The following is a 25,063-nucleotide window of genomic DNA, read 5'->3' on the forward strand; positions in this document are numbered from 1 at the left end:
AACATTCAACTGTTTATTCCATTCTTTGTTGGTATTATGTTGCCTCATTTTTATAAATTTATGTTTTTACACTCATTTTCCTTAATGGTGTGTTGCGTAAGGTCTTAAAGAGTGTTTCAGTTCGATAGATACATGTGATGCAGATTTTGTATCAAAAGGTAACTGTGTTTCATATTCTTGCCTTTTCTGTGTTTTTCCTGTGGAGCACTTTTGTAAACTTACATTTTTTTAAAGCGCTATAGAAATACAGTGGATTAGATGAGATGATATTAGCCATAATGGAGAGCAGCCCAGTAAAGAGTGCTTTAAGTAGTCAGATAATAATATATAAGCTCAAAAATTTACCATGTTTGAAGCTGTAGGTGGAATTCTTTTTTCAAATTGACCATGTGAAAAATAAAAGATCAAAACTTGCAGCTTTGCAACCACTGCATTGCATCCAATGATATCAATATTGGCAAATATCGCTTAAAAGGTGAATTAACAATTTAAGAAAATATAAAATATTTCGTTAATGTCCAAACCAAGATCAGCTAAGGCATAACGATGTGGGAAATTCCTCAAGTCTTTTAGGGAATTCTTTTTTCCAACATTGCAGTTGTGATATGCATTTTTTAAAAGGTCCTAATCTCATGTAGATTTTAACTAACACAAGAACTAAAGAATTAACACAAGAAATAAATCATTTTACATTATAACCAACACACTATATCTGAATCGATTCAGCTTAAACTGTTCTATCCTGTAGGCCAGGCCTGAGATAGAAGGAAATTAGACGATACATGATGAATTATTTACATACAGCAGAGCAAAAAGTATTTGCCCCCTTTCTGATTCTGATGTCTTTGCATATTTATCCCACTTAAATGTTTCAAATCATCAAACCAATTTTTATATTTCACAAAAACAAACCAAGTAAAATAGAAAATGCAGTTTCTAAATGACAATTATATTCATTAAGGGGAAAAAAATCCAAACCTATGTGGCCCTATGTGAAAAAGTATTTACTTGGGTTGTCTTTGTGAGATATTAAAATTGGTTTGATGATCAGAAACATTTAAGTGTGAGAAATATGCAAAAAAAAATCAGGAATCAGAAAGGGGGCAAATACTTTTTCACAGCGCTGTAGTTTTGTTTATCTGCTTCAGTCAAAGTAGAAAAATGACAGATGAGACTAACTTACAGCCCTGTTAACATAGCGCTCTGCTGAACAGTGTGGTGTAAACATCCATGTGTAAGTCAGTAACAAATCACAGAAACTAAGACATAAGGTAAGTGTACCCATTAAGCCCACCAAAATCTAAGTTCACGTATTTTTCATAGATACTAAGATGGTTTATAAACAAAATCATTTGTTAAAATGAAGAATCGATCTCTCATTTGAAAGTACATTTATTTACTTATGCATACTTTAAATAACAAATTAAAGAAATTTTATGGATAAAGTCAAAAGTCTGGCTTAATAGGTACCTAAGTACCATTTAAGCCCACGTGTGTTCCAGATAAGCCCACAACCACATTTACTGACAGAAATATAAAAATCTATTATATTTTTTTAGGTAGTAAACACATATTCATTCAGTAACCTGTTATACATGTTAAACAAAATTGATTTTTTGAACTTGGATTTATTGTTTGGCTGTAACAATGATGATTTTAGGACAGTTGCTGTAATTCTTCCTTTTTGTTGGCATTTTTCTCACTGTAAACAAATTATTATGCAAAATTAACTGATAACAATTCTTCTGGGCAGTGTGTGATCCGTGATGTACTTGTGTTAATGAAGTTAGTGTAACAACATTTAACACAGATTACAGTGAAAAGCTATCAAAAATGTCATTATTTCCTACTGAAACACATAAGCTGGGCTTAAATGGTTCTGCAGTGACTTCCAGGGAAATAAAGATAATATTTTCTCACCAAAAAGAAACAAATGTATAAAGAAATGCCTGTAGCCTAAATATGCTGTAAAACTTGCCATCCCTCTTTAGCCAAACTTTCTGAATTACCAAGGAGTTCTTGTTCAGAGCTAGCTTATGCTAGCTGTTTTTGGGTCACTGTACCATTTAAGCCCACCTTGGAAAAAAGACATTTTTCGAAAATATTTCACCCACCCAAACCATTTTTTGTGTCTTAATTTGAAGTTTTATGTAAAGTGAATCAGAAAACACTTAGTTTGTGTATTTGTCATGTTTAATCCTTCAGCAGTGTATCTATCAGTACGGCTACATGTACTGACTGGTGATTAGCTCGCTACGCTAGCTAGCATGTCTCATCTTTTCACATGAAACTAAATAGTAAGAAATGACAAAAAACTACCCGTTTATACACAAAAAACAAATCAATAATCTCTCAAATTACATAATATGACTGTATTTACCAAGTCAGCGGCTGAAAATAGTTGAAAAGAGGTTTTTTCTGAGGGGTCCCAAAACACCAAAGTTTTGAGGGGCAGAAACCCAGGTACCAACTTTGCTTAAAGAGGACATATTGTGCAAAAATCACTGTTTCAGGTTTTTCTAACACAAATCTGTGTGCCTGGCCTGTCCACAATCCCCTCAAGTACCAGAAAAATCCATTCACCCCCCTCTCTTTCAGAACATGCGTGCTGAAAAAAGCCGATCTCAGATTTTACCCTCATGATGTCACATAGGGAGTTAGCCCCGCCCCCAGGTTCGGGCATTCCCAGCTTGGAGGAAAGTTCCTCCCTCCTCTCCTGATCCTCCTATCAGCTGCCAGCGGAGGTGCTGGATAGACCAGTGGGTTAACCTGCTGACTACGGTCTGGGAGACTGATGGTTCAAACCCCAGTCAGGTCCTCAACTTTGGACACAAGTGTCTGTAACATTGTAACATCTCATCCATTTCCTGAGAGGGTGTGGTCAGGGGCGGAGTCAGACAGCTAATTATCATTTAAAGCCACAGACACAGAAACAGCTGGTTCTGAGCAGGGCTGAAACAGAGAGGGTTTTAGACATGCAGAAATCCAATACCTCTGAGACCAATGTAAACTTGTCTTAAAGGGTCAAACATGTCTCCTCTAATGAACCAGAGAGAAAAGCTGTCGGCCCCACTCAGGGCCCTGACGTCTGCCTGTTAAAACATCAGAAACTGCTTTGTTGAAGTTCCTTTTTAACCTTTATTACTCTGCAGTGGTCCTTTACTCTCAGATTACATTAGTAACAACAGAAATAAAGAGCAAGCTATCTATCAGGTTATGCAGTAAGTCAGGTGTACACCCATGGAAAGGAAGGTTTATGGTAGTTAACGTCAGAATTAACACTGAAACAGAGTAAAAACGTAGTCAGCTCTGTTTATGAGCTAACTCACATACATGTAAAGATCAGCTAGCAGCCTCTGCTACACGACAGATGGACAGCAGGGCAGCATCGTGTCTTACACGGATAATATCACACTTTCTTTCAATCTAAATGTGAAATGTCCAGAGTTAAAGGCTTTACAACAAGAAACAGACGCTGGTAGACACGGACAGTCTCTCTACTACCGAACATTCACCAACGGCGACGTCAACTGACGTCTGTAGGAAAAGACTGACGCAGAAAACAGACACAAACAACGGAAAACAGACACAAACAACGGAAAACAGACACAAACAACGGAAAACAGACACAAAGTAAAGGCTGACAGCAAACTTACTTCTTTCTCTACACTTGCATTCAAACACAAAAGCAGCTCGTCGTTGGAAAGCAGCATGTGAATTGAGTTTTAGCGGCAAAAGACGTGTCTGAGCATGAGCTTCTGCTATTGGCCAGCTGGATGAGAGGGCGGGCTTAACTGGAGAGCTACGGTGGCCCTGAAAGTCCTGTCTTCATCTATTTCATAATTTAAAAAATAGCCGAGTCCGTTCGACAAGTCAAAAAAAAAAAAAATCACAAGTCCTTTCCTATCCACTTTCCCTGAACCTCTGTGGAAAACGTCCCAGGGTAAAGGAAAGGTGGGAGTAAGAATGGGAAAGGAGATCGGGGGGGTTAGAGAATCCAACCGCAGTTTCCCTGTTACAGAGGTGACGTATGTTATCAGTGTAAAAAACTACAATTTAACGTTAATGGACTACAAAAGTCGCATCTGTCACTCGGTGCGTTGTCTGTGTTATGTGCAGCTGATGAAACGTGAAAACCTCGGTGATAAAAACGAGCTCATTAAGATTTTTATATTCTAAAGTCTCTTCAGGACGAGGAACTGTGGCTGTGAACATCTAGAACAGCAGAAACTTTCTCTTAACCTGAACTGTCTGCAAAGTCAATACGACTAGATGAATAATATTTTAGTCCTTTTTTCCCCAATGACATTAAATATCTTTAATAGGAACGCATATACAATATCAATAACCAAAGAGGCATGCAGAAAATGAATAAATGAATAAAATTATATCGTCTTTGCTAAACCAGTTTCCTTCAAAAAGGCTTTAAATGTACTTTCCTCATGATTTGGTATATTTTTAAGAGTTAGTAACTGTATCCCACATCTCCTCAGTTCATTCTTCAGCTTGTCTCTGCTTGTTTTATACTTCTCACATTTACAGATGACATGTTCCACACTTTCCTCTTCCACCCCATGCTCACACAAACCTGTGGGATATTTTACCTAACCCTGCATGTCTAAGCCTCAGTCTTCCAGTTATTATCTGTTTTTCTTCTGTTTCCTCCTTATGTTTTCATTCCTCCCACGTTCTCCTGAATATTGTGTAAATGGCGTCGCTTTTGCCATTCACTCATGATTTTACTTTCTATCAACGCTTTAGTCTCTGATTTACTAAAATCCACATTCATAGCTTTGTCTTGCCTAAGCGCCTGATTGGCTGGACGATCAGTCATTTCATTTCCCTCAATCCCCCGATGTGCTGGAACCCACATGAACCTGACATCCAACTGTATATACATTATATTGCCAAAAGTATTCGCTCACCTGCCTTGCCTCACATATGAACTTAAGTGCCATCCCATTCTTAATCCATAGGGTTTAATATGACGGCGGTCCACCCTTTGCAGCTAGAACAGCTTCAACTCTTCTGGGAAGGCTTTCCACAAGGTTTAGGAGTGTGTTTATGGGAATTTTTGACCATTCTTCCAGAAAAACATTTGTGAGGTCACACACTGATGTTGGATGAGAAGGCCTGGCTCTCAGTCTCTGCTCTAATTCATCCCAAAGGTGTTCTGTGGGGTTGAGGTCAGGACTCTGTGCAGTCAAGTTGATCCACACCAAACTCTCCTCCATGTCTTTATGGACCTTGCTTTGTGCTCTGGTGCACAGTCATGTTGGAACAGGAAGGGGCCATCCCCAAACTGTTCCCACAAAGTTGGGAGCATGGAATTGTCCAAAATGTCTTGGTATGCTGAAGCATTCAGAGTTCCTTTGACTGGAACTAAGGGGCCAAGCCCAGCTCCTGAAGAACAAGCCCACACCATAATCCCCCCTCCACCAAACTTTACACTTGGCACAATGCAGTAAAACAAGTACCGTTCTCCTGGCAACCACCAAACCCAGACTGGTCCATCAGATTGCCAGATGGAGAAGCGTGATTGGTCACTCCAGAGAAGGCGTCTCCACTGCTCTAGAGTCCAGTGGTGGCGTGCTTTACACCACTGCATCCCACGCTTCGCATTGCACTTGGTGATGTATGGCTTGGATGCAGCTGTTACCATGGAAACCCATTCCATGAAGCTCTCTACCACTGTTCTTGAGCTAATCTGAAGGCCACATGAAGTTTGGAGGTCTGTAGCCATTGACTCTGCAGAAAGTTGGCCACCTCTGCTTACTATGACCTCAGCATCCTCTGACCCCGCTCCATCATTTTACGTGGCCTACCACTTGGTGGCTGAGTTGCTGTCGTTCCCAATGGCTTCCACTTTGTTCTAATACCGCTGACAGTTGACTGTGGAATATTTAGGAGCCAGGAAATGTCACCACTGGACTTGTTGCACAGGTGGCATCCTATCACAGTACCACGCTGGAATTCACTGAGCTCCTGAGAGCGAGCCATTCTTTCACTAATGTTTGTAGAAACAGTCTGCATGCCTAGGTGATGATTTTATACACCTGTGGACATGGGAGTAATTGGAACACCTGATTTACTTCATTTGGATGGGTGAGTGAATACTTTTGTCAACGTATTGTAAATATTATGTTATATTTCATTTATCTGGTCTGCTTTGGGATGACGTGGACGGTGAGGACACCACTGATGATAGGCTGAACACACTCTAACCAGTTCTGTTGTGTTCTGTCCAGTGTAATGCCATTACTCCTGCCAACATCTCTGCTGTATATCTGATAAATGTTCTGGTGTTCTCTCCTTAACATTTATGTTTGACTTTGGTGTGACAAAAGCAAAACCAGTGCTCCCATTCTCAGTGTCCTTTGAACCATCTGTGTAAGTAGGTGTGTGAAGTCTGTGTAATGTTTTTAGTCTGTTTTCTTCTATATCTTCTATATTCTCCTTTATTATTCTGAATTTGATCTTGAATATTTAGATCAATGTGTGCAGGAGGAAACAGCCACAAAGGTGTTCTTGGATAAGGTGCTGTATGTTTTTCCCTGTATTCCCATTTGTTGAGCCAGTTTGCTCTCCTCCCACACAAACCAGTATGTTTTTGCTTTCCCACTCTCCCAGCATGGTTGGAGAGCTTTTACTGTTTGATGGCATTCTTCTTCTTATGCTTTTTTTACGTTACTGTGCTTGATTGGCCAGCAAACTGGCCTGACCTGAGAATCTGTGGGGTATTGTCAAGAGGAAGATGAGAGAAACCAGACCCAACGATGCAGATGACCTGAAGGCCGCTATCAAAGCAACCTGGGCTTCCATTACACCTGAGCAGTGCCACAGGCTGATCGCCTCCATGCCACGTCGCACTGATGCAATAATTCATGCAAAAGGAGGCCCAACCAAGTACTGATGCATAGAAATGAACATACTTTTTAGAAACCTGACATTTCTGTTTTAAAATATACCTTTTTTATTGATCTTACATAATATTCTAATTTTTTAGACACTGAATTTTGGGTTTTCTTATCTTTAAGCCATAATCATCAACATTTCAAGAAATAAAGGCTTGAAATATTTCACTCTATGTGTAACAAGTCTTTATAATATATGGGTTTCACTTTCAGAAAAGAGTGACAAAAAATATTGAACTTTTTCATGATATTCTCATTTTTTGAGATGTACCTGTAAATACTCCTACTGACATTTAAATGATTTTTTATGAATATGACTCAAATGTTATGAATATAACTAATATTTGATGTGCTCTCTTGTCTATGCTGGAGGGTCTCTGGTCCATTTATCTAGCGTTGCCTTTTAGTAAAACCGCCCATGTCTTGAGTTTTTGTACACGACCATTAATGGACAAATCTGGACACCCCTTAAGCTTCCAGATTTCTGACTGTCTTTGAATGCATCGTCATACGTGTCTCCTTTCCCAGCGTCCCCTTCACTTCCGGGTTCTAGCCGTAGAGGTGTCAGACGGAACGAAAACAAAATGCTGTAGTGTAACTTTGCGTGTGAGCTGTGATGTGTGGCAGCGTGATTCACATTCTCTAACAAACCTCTGAACGCTCCTTTAAATGTCAGCTTCGTGTGTTTAAAGGGAATCACAGTAAAATACAAGTAAACATGCAGTTTCCTCCTACTAACGGAGATTTCACGTTCGTCTCTTCGACAGAGGCTGAAGGTAAGCTAGCAGGCCTTACTGCTAACCACACACCCTGCCTCTATTTACCCGCTTTATTTAGTCTGGTATAAAGTTATGCTGTCACCACCATGCTTATCTAGCTCCAGTGTGGGACGACGCTGACAGTTTAATGGTTTCGCTTCATTGCTAACATTGTAGCTTTAGCTAACAGTTAACAGTAGCGATGAAAGAGCCACACTCAGCAGAGTCCTTTATAACACCTCACTTAGCGTTAAAGTCACTCAGCTTTGACACGGCTCTCTGTAGATGTTGTAGTCATTTAGCTCTAAAGGAGGTCCTTAACCGGAAGTATCCACGTTTAGATGTCATCGTTGACAACACTGGTGGCTTTGACTAGTAACAGTTTGACCAGCTGGTCCTTTAATGCTCCCAGCGATCAGGGCAGATTCTCAGTAAGATCACACGTGTGATGGAGACAATTCATTCAAACATTAATATTTACAATTCTTTAAATGCCTAAACTATCATGGTGGGGTCATGTTTGACCTTAAATCACACTCCCCTGGGTCTGTCATTAGATAGTGCAAGGATGTGTAAATTTAACACGATCCTGTCATGCAGTAAGGGTGAGATAGACTCATTTATGTATCTCCCCTCTTAGATTTTGGTCCATCAGTGTCTTAACAGCACATCTGAGAATCTCCTCTTTAGTAAAGAAGCTGCTCCTGTCCTCAGTTTTTTGGGGGTTTGTCTTCATTTCCCCTAAAAGAAAAGTAGTAGCTCAATAGATCTCATTACAGAAATGTGTTCTGTCTTGCTGCACATTTAATCAATCAGAGTTGTAATGTCAGGATGTGCAAATACATAATACTTATGTTAAATTGTACTTTCCTAAACTGCCTGCTGAAAGGCCTTTGATTTGAATTTTACAACTGTATCACCAGGGGTTGGCATTAACACACACATTAGCCAGATACAGGTGAGTTTCAGCCGTGGCAGGTAGTCTAGTGACTCCCACTAGCCTCTTTAAAAGGCTGGATATATCAGTGACACATGCTGTGTTTACTCTGACTGTATATCAGTGACATGCTGTGTTTACTCTGACTGTATATCAGTGACATGCTGTGTTTACTCTGACTGTATATCAGTGACACATGCTGTGTTTTACTCTGACTGTATATCAGTGACACATGCTGTGTTTTACTCTGACTGTATATCAGTGACATGCTGTGTTTTACTCTGACTGTATATCAGTGACATGCTGTGTTTATTCTGACTGTATATCAGTGACACAGGCTGTGTTTACTCTGACTGTATATCAGTGACATGCTGTGTTTACTCTGACTGTATATCAGTGACATGCTGTGTTTACTCTGACTGTATATCAGTGACATGCTGTGTTTACTCTGACTGTATATCAGTGACATGCTGTGTTTACTCTGACTGTATATCAGTGACATGCTGTGTTTACTTTGACTGTATATCAGTGACATGCTGTGTTTACTCTGACTGTATATCAGTGACACATGCTGTGTTTACTCTGACTGTATATCAGTGACATGCTGTGTTTTACTCTGACTGTATATCAGTGACATGCTGTGTTTACTCTGACTGTATATCAGTGACACATGCTGTGTTTTACTCTGACTGTATATCAGTGACATGCTGTGTTTATTCTGACTGTATATCAGTGACACATGCTGTGTTTTACTCTGACTGTATATCAGTGACACATGCTGTGTTTTACTCTGACTGTATATCAGTGACATGCTGTGTTTTACTCTGACTGTATATCAGTGACATGCTGTGTTTACTCTGACTGTATATCAGTGACATGCTGTGTTTACTCTGACTGTATATCAGTGACACATGCTGTGTTTACTCTGACTGTATATCAGTGACATGCTGTGTTTACTCTGACTGTATATCAGTGACATGCTGTGTTTTACTCTGACTGTATATCAGTGACATGCTGTGTTTACTCTGACTGTATATCAGTGACATGCTGTGTTTATTCTGACTGTATATCAGTGACACATGCTGTGTTTTACTCTGACTGTATATCAGTGACACATGCTGTGTTTACTCTGACTGTATATCAGTGACATGCTGTGTTTATTCTGACTGTATATCAGTGACATGCTGTGTTTTACTCTGACTGTATATCAGTGACATGCTGTGTTTACTCTGACTGTGTATCAGTGACATGCTGTGTTTACTCTGACTGTATATCAGTGACACAGGCTGTGTTTACTCTGACTGTATATCAGTGACATGCTGTGTTTACTTTGACTGTATATCAGTGACACATGCTGTGTTTACTCTGACTGTATATCAGTGACATGCTGTGTTTACTCTGACTGTATATCAGTGACATGCTGTGTTTACTCTGACTGTATATCAGTGACATGCTGTGTTTACTCTGACTGTATATCAGTGACATGCTGTGTTTACTCTGACTGTATATCAGTGACATGCTGTGTTTACTCTGACTGTATATCAGTGACACAGGCTGTGTTTACTCTGACTGTATATCAGTGACATGCTGTGTTTACTCTGACTGTATATCAGTGACATGCTGTGTTTACTCTGACTGTATATCAGTGACATGCTGTGTTTACTCTGACTGTATATCAGTGACATGCTGTGTTTACTCTGACTGTATATCAGTGACATGCTGTGTTTACTCTGACTGTATATCAGTGACATGCTGTGTTTACTCTGACTGTATATCAGTGACATGCTGTGTTTACTCTGACTGTATATCAGTGACATGCTGTGTTTTACTCTGACTGTATATCAGTGACACATGCTGTGTTTACTCTGACTGTGTATCAGTGACATGCTGTGTTTACTCTGACTGTGTATCAGTGACATGCTGTGTTTACTCTGACTGTATATCAGTGACATGCTGTGTTTACTCTGACTGTATATCAGTGACATGCTGTGTTTACTCTGACTGTATATCAGTGACATGCTGTGTTTTACTCTGACTGTATATCAGTGACACATGCTGTGTTTACTCTGACTGTGTATCAGTGACATGCTGTGTTTACTCTGACTGTGTATCAGTGACATGCTGTGTTTACTCTGACTGTATATCAGTGACATGCTGTGTTTACTCTGACTGTATATCAGTGACATGCTGTGTTTACTTTGACTGTATATCAGTGACACAGGCTGTGTTTACTCTGACTGTATATCAGTGACATGCTGTGTTTACTCTGACTGTATATCAGTGACATGCTGTGTTTACTCTGACTGTATATCAGTGACATGCTGTGTTTACTCTGACTGTATATCAGTGACATGCTGTGTTTACTCTGACTGTATATCAGTGACACAGGCTGTGTTTACTCTGACTGTATATCAGTGACATGCTGTGTTTACTTTGACTGTATATCAGTGACACATGCTGTGTTTACTCTGACTGTATATCAGTGACACAGGCTGTGTTTACTCTGACTGTATATCAGTGACATGCTGTGTTTACTCTGACTGTATATCAGTGACATGCTGTGTTTACTCTGACTGTATATCAGTGACATGCTGTGTTTACTCTGACTGTATATCAGTGACATGCTGTGTTTTACTCTGACTGTATATCAGTGACATGCTGTGTTTACTCTGACTGTGTATCAGTGACATGCTGTGTTTTACTCTGACTGTATATCAGTGACATGCTGTGTTTACTCTGACTGTATATCAGTGACATGCTGTGTTTACTCTGACTGTATATCAGTGACATGCTGTGTTTACTCTGACTGTATATCAGTGACACAGGCTGTGTTTACTCTGACTGTATATCAGTGACACATGCTGTGTTTACTCTGACTGTATATCAGTGACATGCTGTGTTTACTCTGACTGTATATCAGTGACACATCCTGTGTTTACTCTGACTGTATATCAGTGACATGCTGTGTTTACTCTGACTGTATATCAGTGACACATCCTGTGTTTACTCTGACTGTATATCAGTGACACATGCTGTGTTTTACTCTGACTGTATATCAGTGACATGCTGTGTTTACTTTGACTGTATATCAGTGACATGCTGTGTTTTACTCTGACTGTATATCAGTGACATGCTGTGTTTACTCTGACTGTATATCAGTGACATGCTGTGTTTACTCTGACTGTATATCAGTGACATGCTGTGTTTTACTCTGACTGTATATCAGTGACATGCTGTGTTTACTCTGACTGTATATCAGTGACATGCTGTGTTTTACTCTGACTGTATATCAGTGACACATGCTGTGTTTACTCTGACTGTGTATCAGTGACATGCTGTGTTTACTCTGACTGTGTATCAGTGACATGCTGTGTTTACTCTGACTGTGTATCAGTGACATGCTGTGTTTTACTCTGACTGTATATCAGTGACATGCTGTGTTTACTCTGACTGTATATCAGTGACATGCTGTGTTTACTCTGACTGTATATCAGTGACATGCTGTGTTTACTCTGACTGTATATCAGTGACATGCTGTGTTTTACTCTGACTGTATATCAGTGACACATGCTGTGTTTACTCTGACTGTATATCAGTGACATGCTGTGTTTACTCTGACTGTGTATCAGTGACATGCTGTGTTTTACTCTGACTGTATATCAGTGACATGCTGTGTTTTACTCTGACTGTCCTCTGCTGTTAGTGAATGATGTTAGGGTCCCCCAGCATAAATGCAGGGTTCTAGATCTGTGTCCACTTCATTTTGGACCTCAGACTTTGTTAGTCAGTTTGCTTTCTCCATGCCTGTTAGCAGAAAATATTTAAAGTTGAAGTACAGTGTGCGTTTACAGTTCAAACAATTGCAGATCTAGTTCAGGTAAATTTCAGGATGCCACATTCCACTGTTCATATAAATGTTATTTTTAACAAGAAGATTGTGGCTAGTAAAAAATTCAGAGTGGCTAGTACCATTGAAAAACTGCCAGCCACAGTGGCTGGTCAGCTAAATGGTTAACACTATGCCCTGAGGGCCACTATTGCACTGTGTAGAAGTACCTTTATTTTTTTATTTATTTATTTTTAAAAGGAAAATTATATATTTGGGAAATATGACGTTTTGAAAACAGTACTGTAAAAACCTCAGGTTTTGTATTTTCTATTATTTCATATTTGCATGTTTTTAACTGAGGAATTCACAAACTTATCATGATCATCTGAATTTTCCTTGATAACTGCAAAAGTAGACTCATGATACCATTTCTGTATGTTATCAATATTTCAATATTGTCCAGTAAAATCACAGTCACACATGACCAAATCATGCAGCACTAGCCACATCAGATTTAGTGTGTCAGTAATATGGCTGGGTATCACCACAGCTGAATTGAATTGATTCAGATTCACAAGGTCCTGATTCGATTCACAATCACTTCAGTATTGAAGCTGCAAAATCTGTTTTGCTTCAGTGTGAAAGAGATCCTCAGAGAATTAAAGTTAGAAAAGTACATGTTAGCTTGGAAACAGGTATATTATTAAAAACATCAAAGTTTACATTAGAAAATGACCCCAAACTAGTAATAGTTCTATATTTTTCTATTATATATTGCCTCTATGAAGCACATCTTGCTATGGCCTTTATTTTGTTCAGCTTGCCTTGTTTTAGATTTGAAATCTAAAATCCTCTTTAGTTTGGTCGCTTGTAAACTAAGCTGTCAGGCTCCACCATGGCTGAAGGCAGAGATAAGGCAGTTTCTACAAGTCTAAGTTAAAAATTTTGTGGGTAATTGGAAAAATGATATGAAGTTAGTACATTTGATCAATTATTTTGCTCAGTTTTAGTATATTCATTATGTATAATTAAGTATAATTACTTTGCTATAGTTTGGTGGAAAGACAAAATGAGGACAGATATTTAAACTAGAAGAGGTCTAAGCTGAGTAGTTCTGGAGTTCACAAGCTCTGGTTCAGTCTGTCACATCTGTTTTAAAATATAAATACAAACACATTCTTCATGTCCACATCTGTATTTATTGAAGTTTCTCGTCAAACACTAAATTTCCTCATTTTTATGTGACATTTGAACAAATCATAACATATAGAATACAGTCGTCTAATTTACTGAGGTTACCTGAATGCATCATATTTCAGCTTATCAAGTTCGCTAATTAACTTCAGTTCTGCCGATTCAGCCACAGATTCCTACACTGGATTAATATTTTTAACACACAGGACTTGCTACAAATTTTGGGAGCATTTTTCAGCATTTATGTGATCAGCTGAAGAATGAAAGTGTCCTGAAGAAGAAAACTGTCCTGAAGAAGAAAACTGTCCAGAAGAAGAGAACTGTCCTGAAGAAGAGAACTGTCCAGAAGAAGAGAACTGTCCTGAAGAAGAAAACTGTCCTGAAGAAGAGAACTGTCCTGAAGAAGAAAACTGTCCTGAAGAAGAAAACTGTCCTGAAGAAGAGAACTGTCCTGAAGAAGAAAACTGTCCTGAAGAAGAGAACTGTCCTGAAGAAGAGAACTGTCCTGAAGAAGAGAACTGTCCTGAAGAAGAAAACTGTCCTGAAGAAGAAAACTGTCCTGAAGAAGAGAACTGTCCTGAAGAAGAAAACTGTCCTGAAGAAGAAAACTGTCCTGAAGAAGAGAACTGTCCTGAAGCAGCTGAAGAAGAGAACTGTCCTGAAACAGCTGAAGAAGAATCTTCCCTTCTGTGTCCATTTTTAAACTCTACACCTTACTACTCTACTCACCTTATTTCTTACTCACAACACTGACTTTTTGGCGGGACACCACATTTGAAGAGCCAATCAACATCGAAGCCTGAGCACCGGTGTACCATTGACAAACTTCTTTTTCAAATGTTGGTCATCGACTTGAATTATGACCACTGAAAGACAATCAACAGGTGAATTTGGACCAAATGTACCTGTAAATCAAAGATTGAAAGGGTCTCTGTGGTCCTTTGTTGTCCTTATTTCCTCCATGGTCACATAAGTCCAGGAAAGACCATGTAAATCAGGCTAGTGAAATATGGAGCAATCAAAGTAACAGCAACAAGACACCAGTCATCTGTTTTGACATATAACATGATCACATGAGAGAACCCTTTTTATTTTCCAGTGGGGATCCAAAGAAACAAATAAATAAATAAAATGTCTAGTTGGTGGATGTAAGACAGAAACAGAGAACAAAGATGATGCCAGCCACTTGTGTTGCTGTTCTTCCAGCTTTTTATTTTCAGATTAGTTCTTTAGATCAGCTCTGAAGAGGAGATGAGCCTGAGTTGCCATGAGATTTCTTCTGTCTCTGTCTCAAAGCATGATAAAAAAAAACAGTCTCAGCACAATCAAAAACAAACAGCTTGCAGCTGCGATCTTTTAAACATGGTGGCTGAAGTAAAACCCTGCTTGCACTCACCTGTTCAGAAACGTTCAACACTGCAGGCCTCCAAAAGTTCCTGGACCACTGGAAGGCATTACTCCCTGAGTACGGACTTTTCAAAATTAAGCTCAGTCACCCCAAAACTAAACCCTGGTTGCTGCGATCATTACACAAAAGTTCCTCAAAGGTTCTTAGTTCCCTAAGAAATGTCCTGCTGCCAGAAAGCACCTTATGTATCGCCCCTGTGATTATGCATCAGTTGTCGCGTTAGTGTAAATTGAACCTTTGCTGTTCTGTAATCCAAACATTTCCTCCACAGAGCTCAGTGGCACCATCAGTGCCCCGGACATTAAACTAAACATGGGCAGTGAGAGCGTCAAAGATCCTTATGCCACCACCTTCCTGAGACAGCGAGGCTACGGCTGGCTGCTGGAGGTGGAGGAAGACGACAGCGAAGACAGCAAACCTCTTCTGTGAGTGCCTTTTCTCACATCTTTGGATACTTTCTTCTTTTTTCACCACATCTTTTTAAAAACTACAAGAAAAAGTGTGCACATTTGCTAAAGTGTTCATCCTTCCACATTTCTTCATGTTACAACCACAAACGTAAATATATTTTATTGGGATTTCATGTGATAGATTAGCATAAGTAGAGCATATTTGTGAAGTGAAAGGAAAATTCTACATGGTTTTTAAAATTTTTCTACAAATAAAAATCTGAAAAGTGTGGTGTGCTAAAGTCTTCAGCCCCCTGTATTCAGTACTTTGTGGATCCACCTTTGGCTGCAGTCACAGCTGCAGGTCCTTTGGGGTCTGTCTCTACCAACTTTGCACATCTAGAGACTGACATTTTTGCTAAATAGCTCAGGCTCAGTCAGATTTGATGGAGAGCATCTTTAAGTCTGGCTCACTGGGATTCTTGGGTCTTAACCATGAGCCTCTTTGTTGCTTCTCCTTACCCAGCCTGTAAGTTTAGGTGGACAGCCATTTCTCCATAGGTTTGTTGTTGTGCCGTGCTCTTTCCATTCTGGGATGATGGACTGAACAGATTTCCGTGAGGCGTGGGGTATTTTTTATAACCTTACCCTGCTTTAAACTTCTCCACAGCTTTCTGACGTGTCTGGTGGGTTCCTTGGTCTTCATGGTGCTGTTTGTTCACTGATGTTCTCTAACATCCATCTGAGGCCTTCACAGAACAGCTGTATTTAGACTGAGACTAGATCACACACAGGTAGACTCTATTCACTCATGAGGGGACTTCTGAAGGTGATTGGTTGACCTGCATTTTATGCATGGGTATCGGACTCCAGGGGGCTGAATACTTTTGTACAACTAACATTTCGGATTTTCATTTGTAAAAATGTTGAAAGCCATGTATAATTTTCCTTCCACTTCGCAATTATGCAGAAACGTATAAAATATATTTACGTTTGTGGTTGTAACGTGAAGAAATGTGGGAAAGTTCAAGGGGTTGAATACTTTAGCAAACCACTGTAAAGTAGCAGCCTGTGTGCAACCAATTAAATATGGATAAAAATAAATCAGATTACAGCTCAGAACTAATGTTATGGTCTACAAGTATATGACAGACATTCCTGTTGATCTCTAAAGGTGGATTCTCTGGGGCCGATGTGCTTGATGAAGTTTGTCCAGACAGTATAAATGTTTGATTGAGTCTATTTCATGCTGTGATTGTTGTTTCAGATTCCTGATTAGCTCTCTACACAGACACTGGTTTTTGTGCACATTAGCAACATTTCCTAGCCAAGTTTCTCTTCCCAGAGCCACCAGCTGGTTTGTTATCTGGTGACTTTGGTGGTTAAACTGTGATATTTCAAGTCCAGTACAATAGTGGTAATGTGTATTTCACAACTGCACTGTTTCACACATTAACCAAAACCAACCACAGTAGACCATCAGCTGTGACCTGATGGCCATACAGACATGTATTTATGAACAGATCTCTGCTTGTCACACACTAAAGCAACATTCTGAACCGTCACTGCCAAACTAAACTCTTAGTGGATCACTTTCATCACGTGTTTTTTTACCTGGCGACCTCAGGACTACAGGTGACATCTAGCCATTGTGCTAATTCCAGTTTATTTACACCGACAAGTATGGCCAATATTCTCACATGTACACTATAATCACATGGAAAAACAAATTCATAAAACATACAATTAAACTAAAAAAAATGCTAAATGAACAGTAATTCAGTTGTTTACTTTCACAACAAAGTGCTGACCTGCAAGGCCAGATACTGCAAAAACTCCCAAAAGCATGAAATGAAACAGTTTCATGTTAAAGATAAGTCTTAAATAATAAAAAAATTCTAAATTAGTAACTTAATATGTGTTAAAATAACTAGTGACAGAAGTGGACAACATAATACTACAGTTATAAGAAATATTGTAGTTATTAGAGATGAAACTAATAAACTGAATAATGTAAATGAAACAAATAGAAAGGAAGTGGACGGGGTGGTTGTCAGTGTTGTTTTTCTTTTGTAGCACTTAAGGCCTGTTAACCTACAGAAGGTCTAAAAGAAATTGTTACACTGACCATGTTAATGACTAAAAATGTCTATTATGCATTAGGGCTGGGCAATTAATCACAAATTAGATTAAACAGCAATATGGACTGCTGCAATTTACAAATCGCAGAAGTTGCAGTACTTCAAATGTGTCAAAATACCAGTTTAATACATCTTTTTTTTTTCAGCAGAGATTTTATGCGCATTATGCAGACATTGAAGTGTTATTTTTTTTATAATGGTTTACAAAAATCCTCCTTTTTGTGTTTTATGTATGATTTTCTTAATCAAAATGAGTAACATAAAAATGATAATGTCCTTAAACAAAGCAAATGACATGACTTTTGCAATATGAGCAAAAATAGTAAGCTCCTTCTATCTAAAACTGATGAATCCGAGCGTTACTTCACCTAAGTCATACCCCAGCTATTATCAGCTGGTAGCCAGCCTCACCTCCTCCACCCCAGCTGCCTCCTTTATAGCTTAAAGCTTCACCTCCTCCACCCCAGCCGCCTCCTTTATAGCTTAAAGCTTCACCTCCTCCACCCCATCCGCCTCCTTTATAGCTTAAAGCCTCACCTCCTCCACCCCAGCCTCCTCATATATAGCTCAAAGCTTCACCTCCTCTACCCCAGCCTCATCTATATAGCTTAAAGCCTCACCTCCTCCACCCCAGCCTCCTCATATATAGCTTAAAGCTTCACCTCCTCCACCCCAGCCTTATCTATATAGCTTAAAGCCTCACCTCCTCCACCTCAGCCACCTCCTTTATAGCTTAAAGCCTCACCTCCTCCACCCCAGCCACCTCCTTTATAGCTTAAAGCTTCACCTCCTCCACCCCAGCTACCTCCTTTATAGCTTAAAGCTTCACCTCCTCCACCCCAGCTACCTCCTTTATAGCTTAAAGCTTCACCTCCTCCACCCCAGCTACCTCCTTTATAGCTAAAAGCTTGTTGCACCCTCATATTCAGATTCTTGCTACAGTGGATTAATTGCTTCTGAAATAATTTAATTGTTTTCAATTTGTTGCTTAAATACTTCAGATTGACCTAAGAATAATCGCATATTTAATCCCAATCACAATATTGGGGGGAAAATTGCAAGTAGATTATTTTTGCATATCATTCAGCCCTATTATGCATTAATTTTCAAGGTCAGAACCCATCATAAATACAAAATATCAATTAATCATTTTTTGAGAGTTTCACCCTTTAATGCCAGCTTAGATGCAAAAATCCAGATGTTTGGCATGCATGATGACAAGAAAAGGAATATTGTTAATAAACTACATGCAAGGGGAATTTCCTCAGGGGGATTATCACAGCCTTGGTTATGTAAATAATGAGCAATAACTTATTATTATTTTTTAATTTAAGATGTGATAAACTGTTAAACAGAGGGTGTTTACACTTGTTTTTTTATTGACCTGTTAAAATCAGGATCAGACCTGACACTAATATTAATCAATATATTTAATCCACTTAATGCCAGTTTAAGTGGAAAAAACTGATGTTTGTATTAAAAATGTTTCACAGCCTTGAATATATCAATAATTGTTTTTAAAGTTAAGATTTTAATAACTGTTACAATAGCATTAACACATGAAAACAACAAAGACAAAAAAAAACACAAAATGTCCTCAACATCCTCTGAGGGTTAGAGCACTTGTGCATAAGTGTTTCAACACACAGCAGCTATCAGTCAGCGCTTAAGTGAATATGGTCCTAATGATTGTGATAGGTCGTTCTACCAATCCACAGGAAACAGAATAGTGAGACAGAAAACTGAGCTAACGGGTGGCATGTGTGGATGGAGCTGACTGACTGAGTGCTATCCTCTAATAATGATATATTAATACTAATAATGATATAATAATGTGCAGGGAGGAGCTGGACATTGACCTGAAGGACATCTATTACAAGATCCGATGTGTGTTGATGCCAATGCCATCACTGGGCTATAACCGACAGGTGGTCAGAGACAACCCGGATTTCTGGGGCCCTCTCGCCGTGGTGCTGCTCTTCTCGATGATCTCCATCTATGGCCAGTTTAGGGTAAGCATGACAGCAAAAACACCACCCTAAAGTTATGCATTCAGGCACCTTTCCCTCTCTGTGTATGTCTTTAAGAGGAGCCCTGCATGGTCAGACAAATCCACCTAGCTGGATATTTGTATCTCTCAAATTTATGTTGAACTAGAAAAGTTTTTCAGTAAATTAGAGCTTGTAACCTTCCCAGGAGGCCGCCATGTTTTGGTCTGCACTGGTAGTGTGACTTCACTTTGCCACAGTGCTCCTCAGCCTACTGTGCCTTATCGGCTGTTTCAGACAGTCAGCCAGTGTGAGGGCTGCATCTCACACGCTGAGAGACACGTCTCAGCACGGAGAGTTTTGAGATTTGAGCTCTGGCTTTTTTCTGTGCACTGTAGAGAAAGATCTCCCGAGGCTCTTTTCACTGTTAGTCTTATAGGTCATTTCCACCAAGCGGTCCTGCTCAGTTCGGTGCGGTACAGCACGCATTTTTTTGCGTTTCCATAGAGCAAAAGTTGGAAAGGGTCCCAAAAACCCGACCGGTACCGTCCCACTTTTCAGCACCCTTCCGTAGGGGTGCCAATCTTACCTATCCGTACCAAAAAGGTGGAGCTACACACACAACAATAGGGGCTGCACCGACGTCACATCAGCACGCAACTCAGCAGCTCATCTCAGGGCTTCAAACACGGAAGTCTGCGCTGTGAGGAGCGGGCAAAAATGGAGAAAAACGGACTAATATCTGCATAAATGAGAAATAATTGGACCTGATGGAGGTCCAAACTGTTTCCTGGTCTATGGATATTGGTATCTGGCCACAAATCAAGTTTCCTGACATTTATCTGGACCTGATTTTAAGATCACGAAGCAGAGCCCAAAGGCTCACATCAGCCTGATCCATCAGCGATGGATGAGAAACTAAATTAATGCTGAAGTTTTGTGAATACGAAGCCTTTGAACAGTTCATTCTCATCAGTAACTAGTTATCAATCTACTTCTTACGTTAGATAAACTGTGAAAACATCGGTCTGTGTGTTGAACGTGTTTGTAAAACTTCAGGCTGCAGCTTATTTTAAAACGAGATCAGCGCACCCCGGATTTCTGACTTAATCTAGCTTGATTTTAACACCAGCTGAAATTTAACTTTATTTTTAATGCGGCGAATTCTCACAGTACAGCTCTAAACTTTCATATTTTGTCATATAAACTGTTCTAGACTAGATATATTCACATATAAACGTAGCGTTACGGCTCAAACCGTCTCTGTACACGTACTCCATCAGCTGAGGATCTGGACTGACAGCGGTTAACATCATTAAAATGTAGTTATTTTTTAAAAGCACTTTCAGCTGAAATAAAGCTGTTTACTGCTTATTACCAACTGATTTCTGTCACTCATCCATAACGCTGCTGCTGGACCAGCAGACTCGCGCTGGTTGTGACTTTACGTGCATGCTTTTACAGCTCCGCCCACCCAAGTGAGAGCGCGGGTGTCTGTGGAAACGCAAACTATTTGGGGGTTTAGAGTACCAAACCATACCAAACCGAACTGAATCAAACCAAACCCCGTGATGGAAACACGATTCTAGTCTGTCACAAAATATTGGTACATAAGTAAATTCAGGTCGATGAAGTATTTTTTACTCACATGGTTAATTTTGGTGGATGGTATTGTAGTTAAAAAGAATGTCATTTGTTGTCTGTGTTGATATCTTGTTTTTGTTTCACAGGTTGTGTCTTGGATCATCACCATCTGGATATTTGGATCACTAACAATCTTCCTGCTGGCCCGTGTTCTTGGTGGGGAGGTGAGTGCTTCTGACACTCTTTCAGAAAGTCTAAATATGGTTGGATGTGACTTTAAAATGCCTTCTTCAAACAAAGTAGAGGTGTTCTGAGGAAATGTGTTCTTGTTTTGTTCTGCAGGTTTCCTTTGGACAGGTTCTGGGTGTAATTGGATATTCCCTTCTTCCTCTCATTGTTATAGCCCCATTGCTTTTAGTAATCGGGGGATTTGAGGTGGTTTCAACACTAGTCAAAGTAAGTAAAAAATCACACAGGAATAAAGGGTTGACTATTTTCCATGTTGTTAAACATAACAGATTTTGGGCCTGTCATACACTACCCCCTCCATCTTCTTCTCACACACTCTTACTCCATTTGCATGCCTGCGTGGAGGAGCTGTTAAAAACCAGAGTGTGGACATGGTTTGGACTTGTCCAAAAAGATTCATACGGTCTCTAGTGAAACTGAATATTATTGTCTTACTGACAGATTAGTTTTTAAAGAGTTGTTTTCATCTCGACATGTTTTGACTGCTACAATCATGTCTGCCTCAGAAGAGTCAGGTGACATAGTCAAACAGGTTTGGTCACTCTGTCTGGTATTGACAGGGCCACCACGCCCCCTCCTGTCCAACTTGAGAACAGCATCCCAGGCATGGGGCAACATAAAAGCCCGCTCATCCTGGTTTTCCTGGTTCACAGTCCTGTGGGCAAGGTCCCAGGTCCACATGACTGCTCAGAGGCTTAAGGACTACTTTGTTTAAAGCCTGGCTGCTGAAGAAGATCCTTTTTCAACATTTCATGTAGCAGCTTTGCCTCACACCCATTTGCATGTTGTATAACCATTATGCAGTAGGAACCTTTTTACATGTAATGTAGGACGATTTTGACTGCAGCACTTTTGGTCTGGAGTTTCATATCCTATCAGACGTCAGTGGAACGACTGATCCCTTTTCATCCACTGTGTTTGTCTAATACTGATTTTTTAATGAAATGTTATCAAATCTGAAAGAGGACTTACACTGCTGTGTTAGACAGTCGCTAAAAAAACGTATTATTGTAGTGAAAGCATCTGCATGGGCTCAAGATGAAGCATGATATCCACCACTGGATATCATCTCCTTGGAACTTCACAAAGTCAAAGCAGTGATCTTAAAATGAACTGGTATAAAACAAAAGACTGGTTAAAATTCTCATAGTTTTATAGGAAGTTAGATCCTTCTCCATGCCACATGAAGTTAAAGTCATGCGATGCTTCTCGGTGACCTTCTATCATGAAATGTAATGAAAATCTTGTCTGCTCTGACTTTCAGCTGTTCGGAGTGTTCTGGGCTGCTTACAGCGCTGCCTCGCTGCTCGTCGGAGATGAATTTAAGACCAAGAAACCCCTTCTCATATATCCCATATTCCTTTTGTATATTTACTTCCTGTCACTATATACTGGTGTGTGATTGGCTGAGTTGAAACTGTGGACCTTCTTATGGACTGTAGCCCTGGATCGTGGGAGTATAAAGTCAAAGTACGGACCCAGGATGTTTTTTTAAAAGGTGTTTATTTCTTTTTAAACTCTGTTACGTTCCAGATGATGGGGATGCTGGGAATATATATCAGTGTATATAGTTTTTCTTTATGTCCTATCAGTGGTCAATAAAATACCTAATGCTTACAGCTTAAAGCTTTCAGTATGCAGACTTGTTTACAGATGCAATACAGTTCCCATAGTGCTGCATTTTTCTTGTAGTTTATGGAGTTGAAAATGATCACAGGGTTATTATTTATTAAATGATTTTTTTCCTCTCTTTATCCCAGTGAAAATGTGGTGCCAAATACATATGTGTATATGTTCATGGAATGATTAACAAAAGAGTGCACCACATAGAAGGAAGGGCATAATGTTCCTCATTGTTACACAGAGTAATGTAAAATGAGAAGTGGCCATTTATGCTTTTAGGTTTTTATTACACATTTGTTTTCTGTTTGTATGGATTTGATCAGCAGATCAGGTTTTTACAATGATATAAACTGTTGTATTCTAATGTGGTGCCTTGTTTTCCCAGCCCTGTTTCCTGTTTGTGAACACTTCCATGCAGGAGTATAATCATTGCATCAATAATTTCAGTAAATTCATAGTTTTTGTCACTGAAAAATCTGGTATTTGATGACTGTTTTGTGTGTTAAAATATTGAACACAGCTGATTACAGTGATATACACAGCTACTGAACACGTGATGGGGTATGCCTGTTAAACCTGTCGTTAACACAGACATCTTATCAGCCAATCAGATGGCAGCGATCAATGCATGGAGGCATGCCGCCATTGTTAAGACAATGTGCTGAAGTTCAAACGGTGTGTCAGAACAGGGAGGAAAGGTGATTTAAGTGGCTTTGAATGGGGGATGTAGAGCCAAGGGGAGGTGTCCTGGTCCAGGCCAGCATTCACCCCTGCTGGAATCAGGCTGTTGCTCTACCTCCCACTACTCCCTCATTTTAATGAGGGCAGAGAAGAACAGAGACCTCTCTTCAACTGTCTTCATCAAAATCCCCTGACTGGAATTAACTGTTTCATCTCCCTAACCAACTTCTGCAGCTTTGTCCCAGCTCTCCCAGTATTGAGACAGTCGCTCTACATCCCACTTATGCCAGACAAACCCTAACTTTCCATCCTTACTGGACAGCTGTTTAACATTTGTAACAAAGGTCATGGGGTTCAGATAAAACAGAATTCTTATCAAACCTATGCATGACACTGATCAGATCAAATATAAAGCCACAAATTCAGTAGATAGAGACACGATATGGACAGAAGTATTCGGAATGCCCGACCATGCCCCAGCAGGGACTGTAATGACACTGTATTCAGATCCATTTACTTTAATCTGGAGTCCCCCCTTCTGCAGCTCTAACAGCCTCCACTCTTCTCTGAAGGCTTTAACAACATCCTGGAGTGTTTCTGTGGGAATGTGTGTCCATTCATCCTGCAGAGCATTTATGAGGTCAGGCTCTGATGTTGGACCAGAAGGCCTGGACCAAAATCTCTGTTCCAGTTCATCCCAAAGGTGCTGGATGGGGTTGAGGTCAGGCCTCTGTGTGGACTCATCAGACCATGGCTTCTGGAGGTGACAGAAAAAATAGATTCTTAGATGCATCGTGATTTTGAGGTGGAAGATTCTTAATCAATTCCTAAATGTCCCATAATCGATTATTTAAATAAACATGAACAAAAAAGTGGAACTCTGACCAGCAAGGTTTAGATTAACAGTTGTTTATCTGTGAAAAAGGACATTTTTATGTTTGTCATTGTTAGAAGGAAAGGATGCTGCTACCTTTGTCTCAGTGGATTTTTAACTTTCCACTTTACACACATCTCCCATTAGAGGATAGTGAACATTTAATTCATCTATATTTCTTCTAAGCATAAATGCAGTGGTTTTTATGTTGGACATAGTGAGAACAACAGAAATGTAAAAAAAGCAGCAATAATCAATTAAGAACGAAATCCTAGCCCTATGAACCGAACCGTGAGGTGCTTAAAGATACCCACCTCTAATGTCTTTCTAGTCCTTCTCTGGTCTCTGGGCCACAGTCCTGCTGGAACAGAAAAGGGTCTTCCCCAAACTGTTGGAAGCGTAGCATTGTCCAGAATGTCTTGGTCTGCTGAAGCATTAAGACTGGCCTTCACTGGAGATAAGGGGTCTAGACCAGACCCTGAAAACCAGCCCCA

The 25,063-nt window shown here is 39.8% G+C and overlaps 2 protein-coding genes across 2 annotated transcripts in view; one reads left to right on the top strand and one right to left on the bottom strand.

Annotated features, from left to right (window-relative positions):
• Positions 1-3,778, bottom strand: part of exo1 (exonuclease 1) — a 29,596-nt gene extending 25,818 nt beyond the window's left edge. Inside the window, exon 1 of the mRNA XM_041788896.1 lies at positions 3,657-3,778. The gene's annotated coding sequence lies outside the window, so the exon portion shown is untranslated. The remainder of the gene's footprint in view (positions 1-3,656) is intronic.
• Positions 3,779-7,462: 3,684 nt separating this feature from the next.
• On the top strand, positions 7,463-24,224 carry yipf4 (Yip1 domain family, member 4). The gene is made up of 6 exons (XM_041788820.1): positions 7,463-7,690; positions 15,312-15,465; positions 19,411-19,582; positions 21,289-21,366; positions 21,485-21,598; positions 22,656-24,224. The coding sequence occupies exons 1-6, from the start codon at positions 7,633-7,635 to the stop codon at positions 22,791-22,793; spliced, it is 714 nt and encodes a 237-aa protein (XP_041644754.1). The 5' UTR covers positions 7,463-7,632; the 3' UTR covers positions 22,794-24,224.
• Positions 24,225-25,063: the final 839 nt, after the last annotated feature.

Source organism: Cheilinus undulatus, linkage group 6 (assembly GCF_018320785.1).
Source record: "Cheilinus undulatus linkage group 6, ASM1832078v1, whole genome shotgun sequence".
NCBI lineage: Eukaryota > Metazoa > Chordata > Actinopteri > Labriformes > Labridae > Cheilinus > Cheilinus undulatus.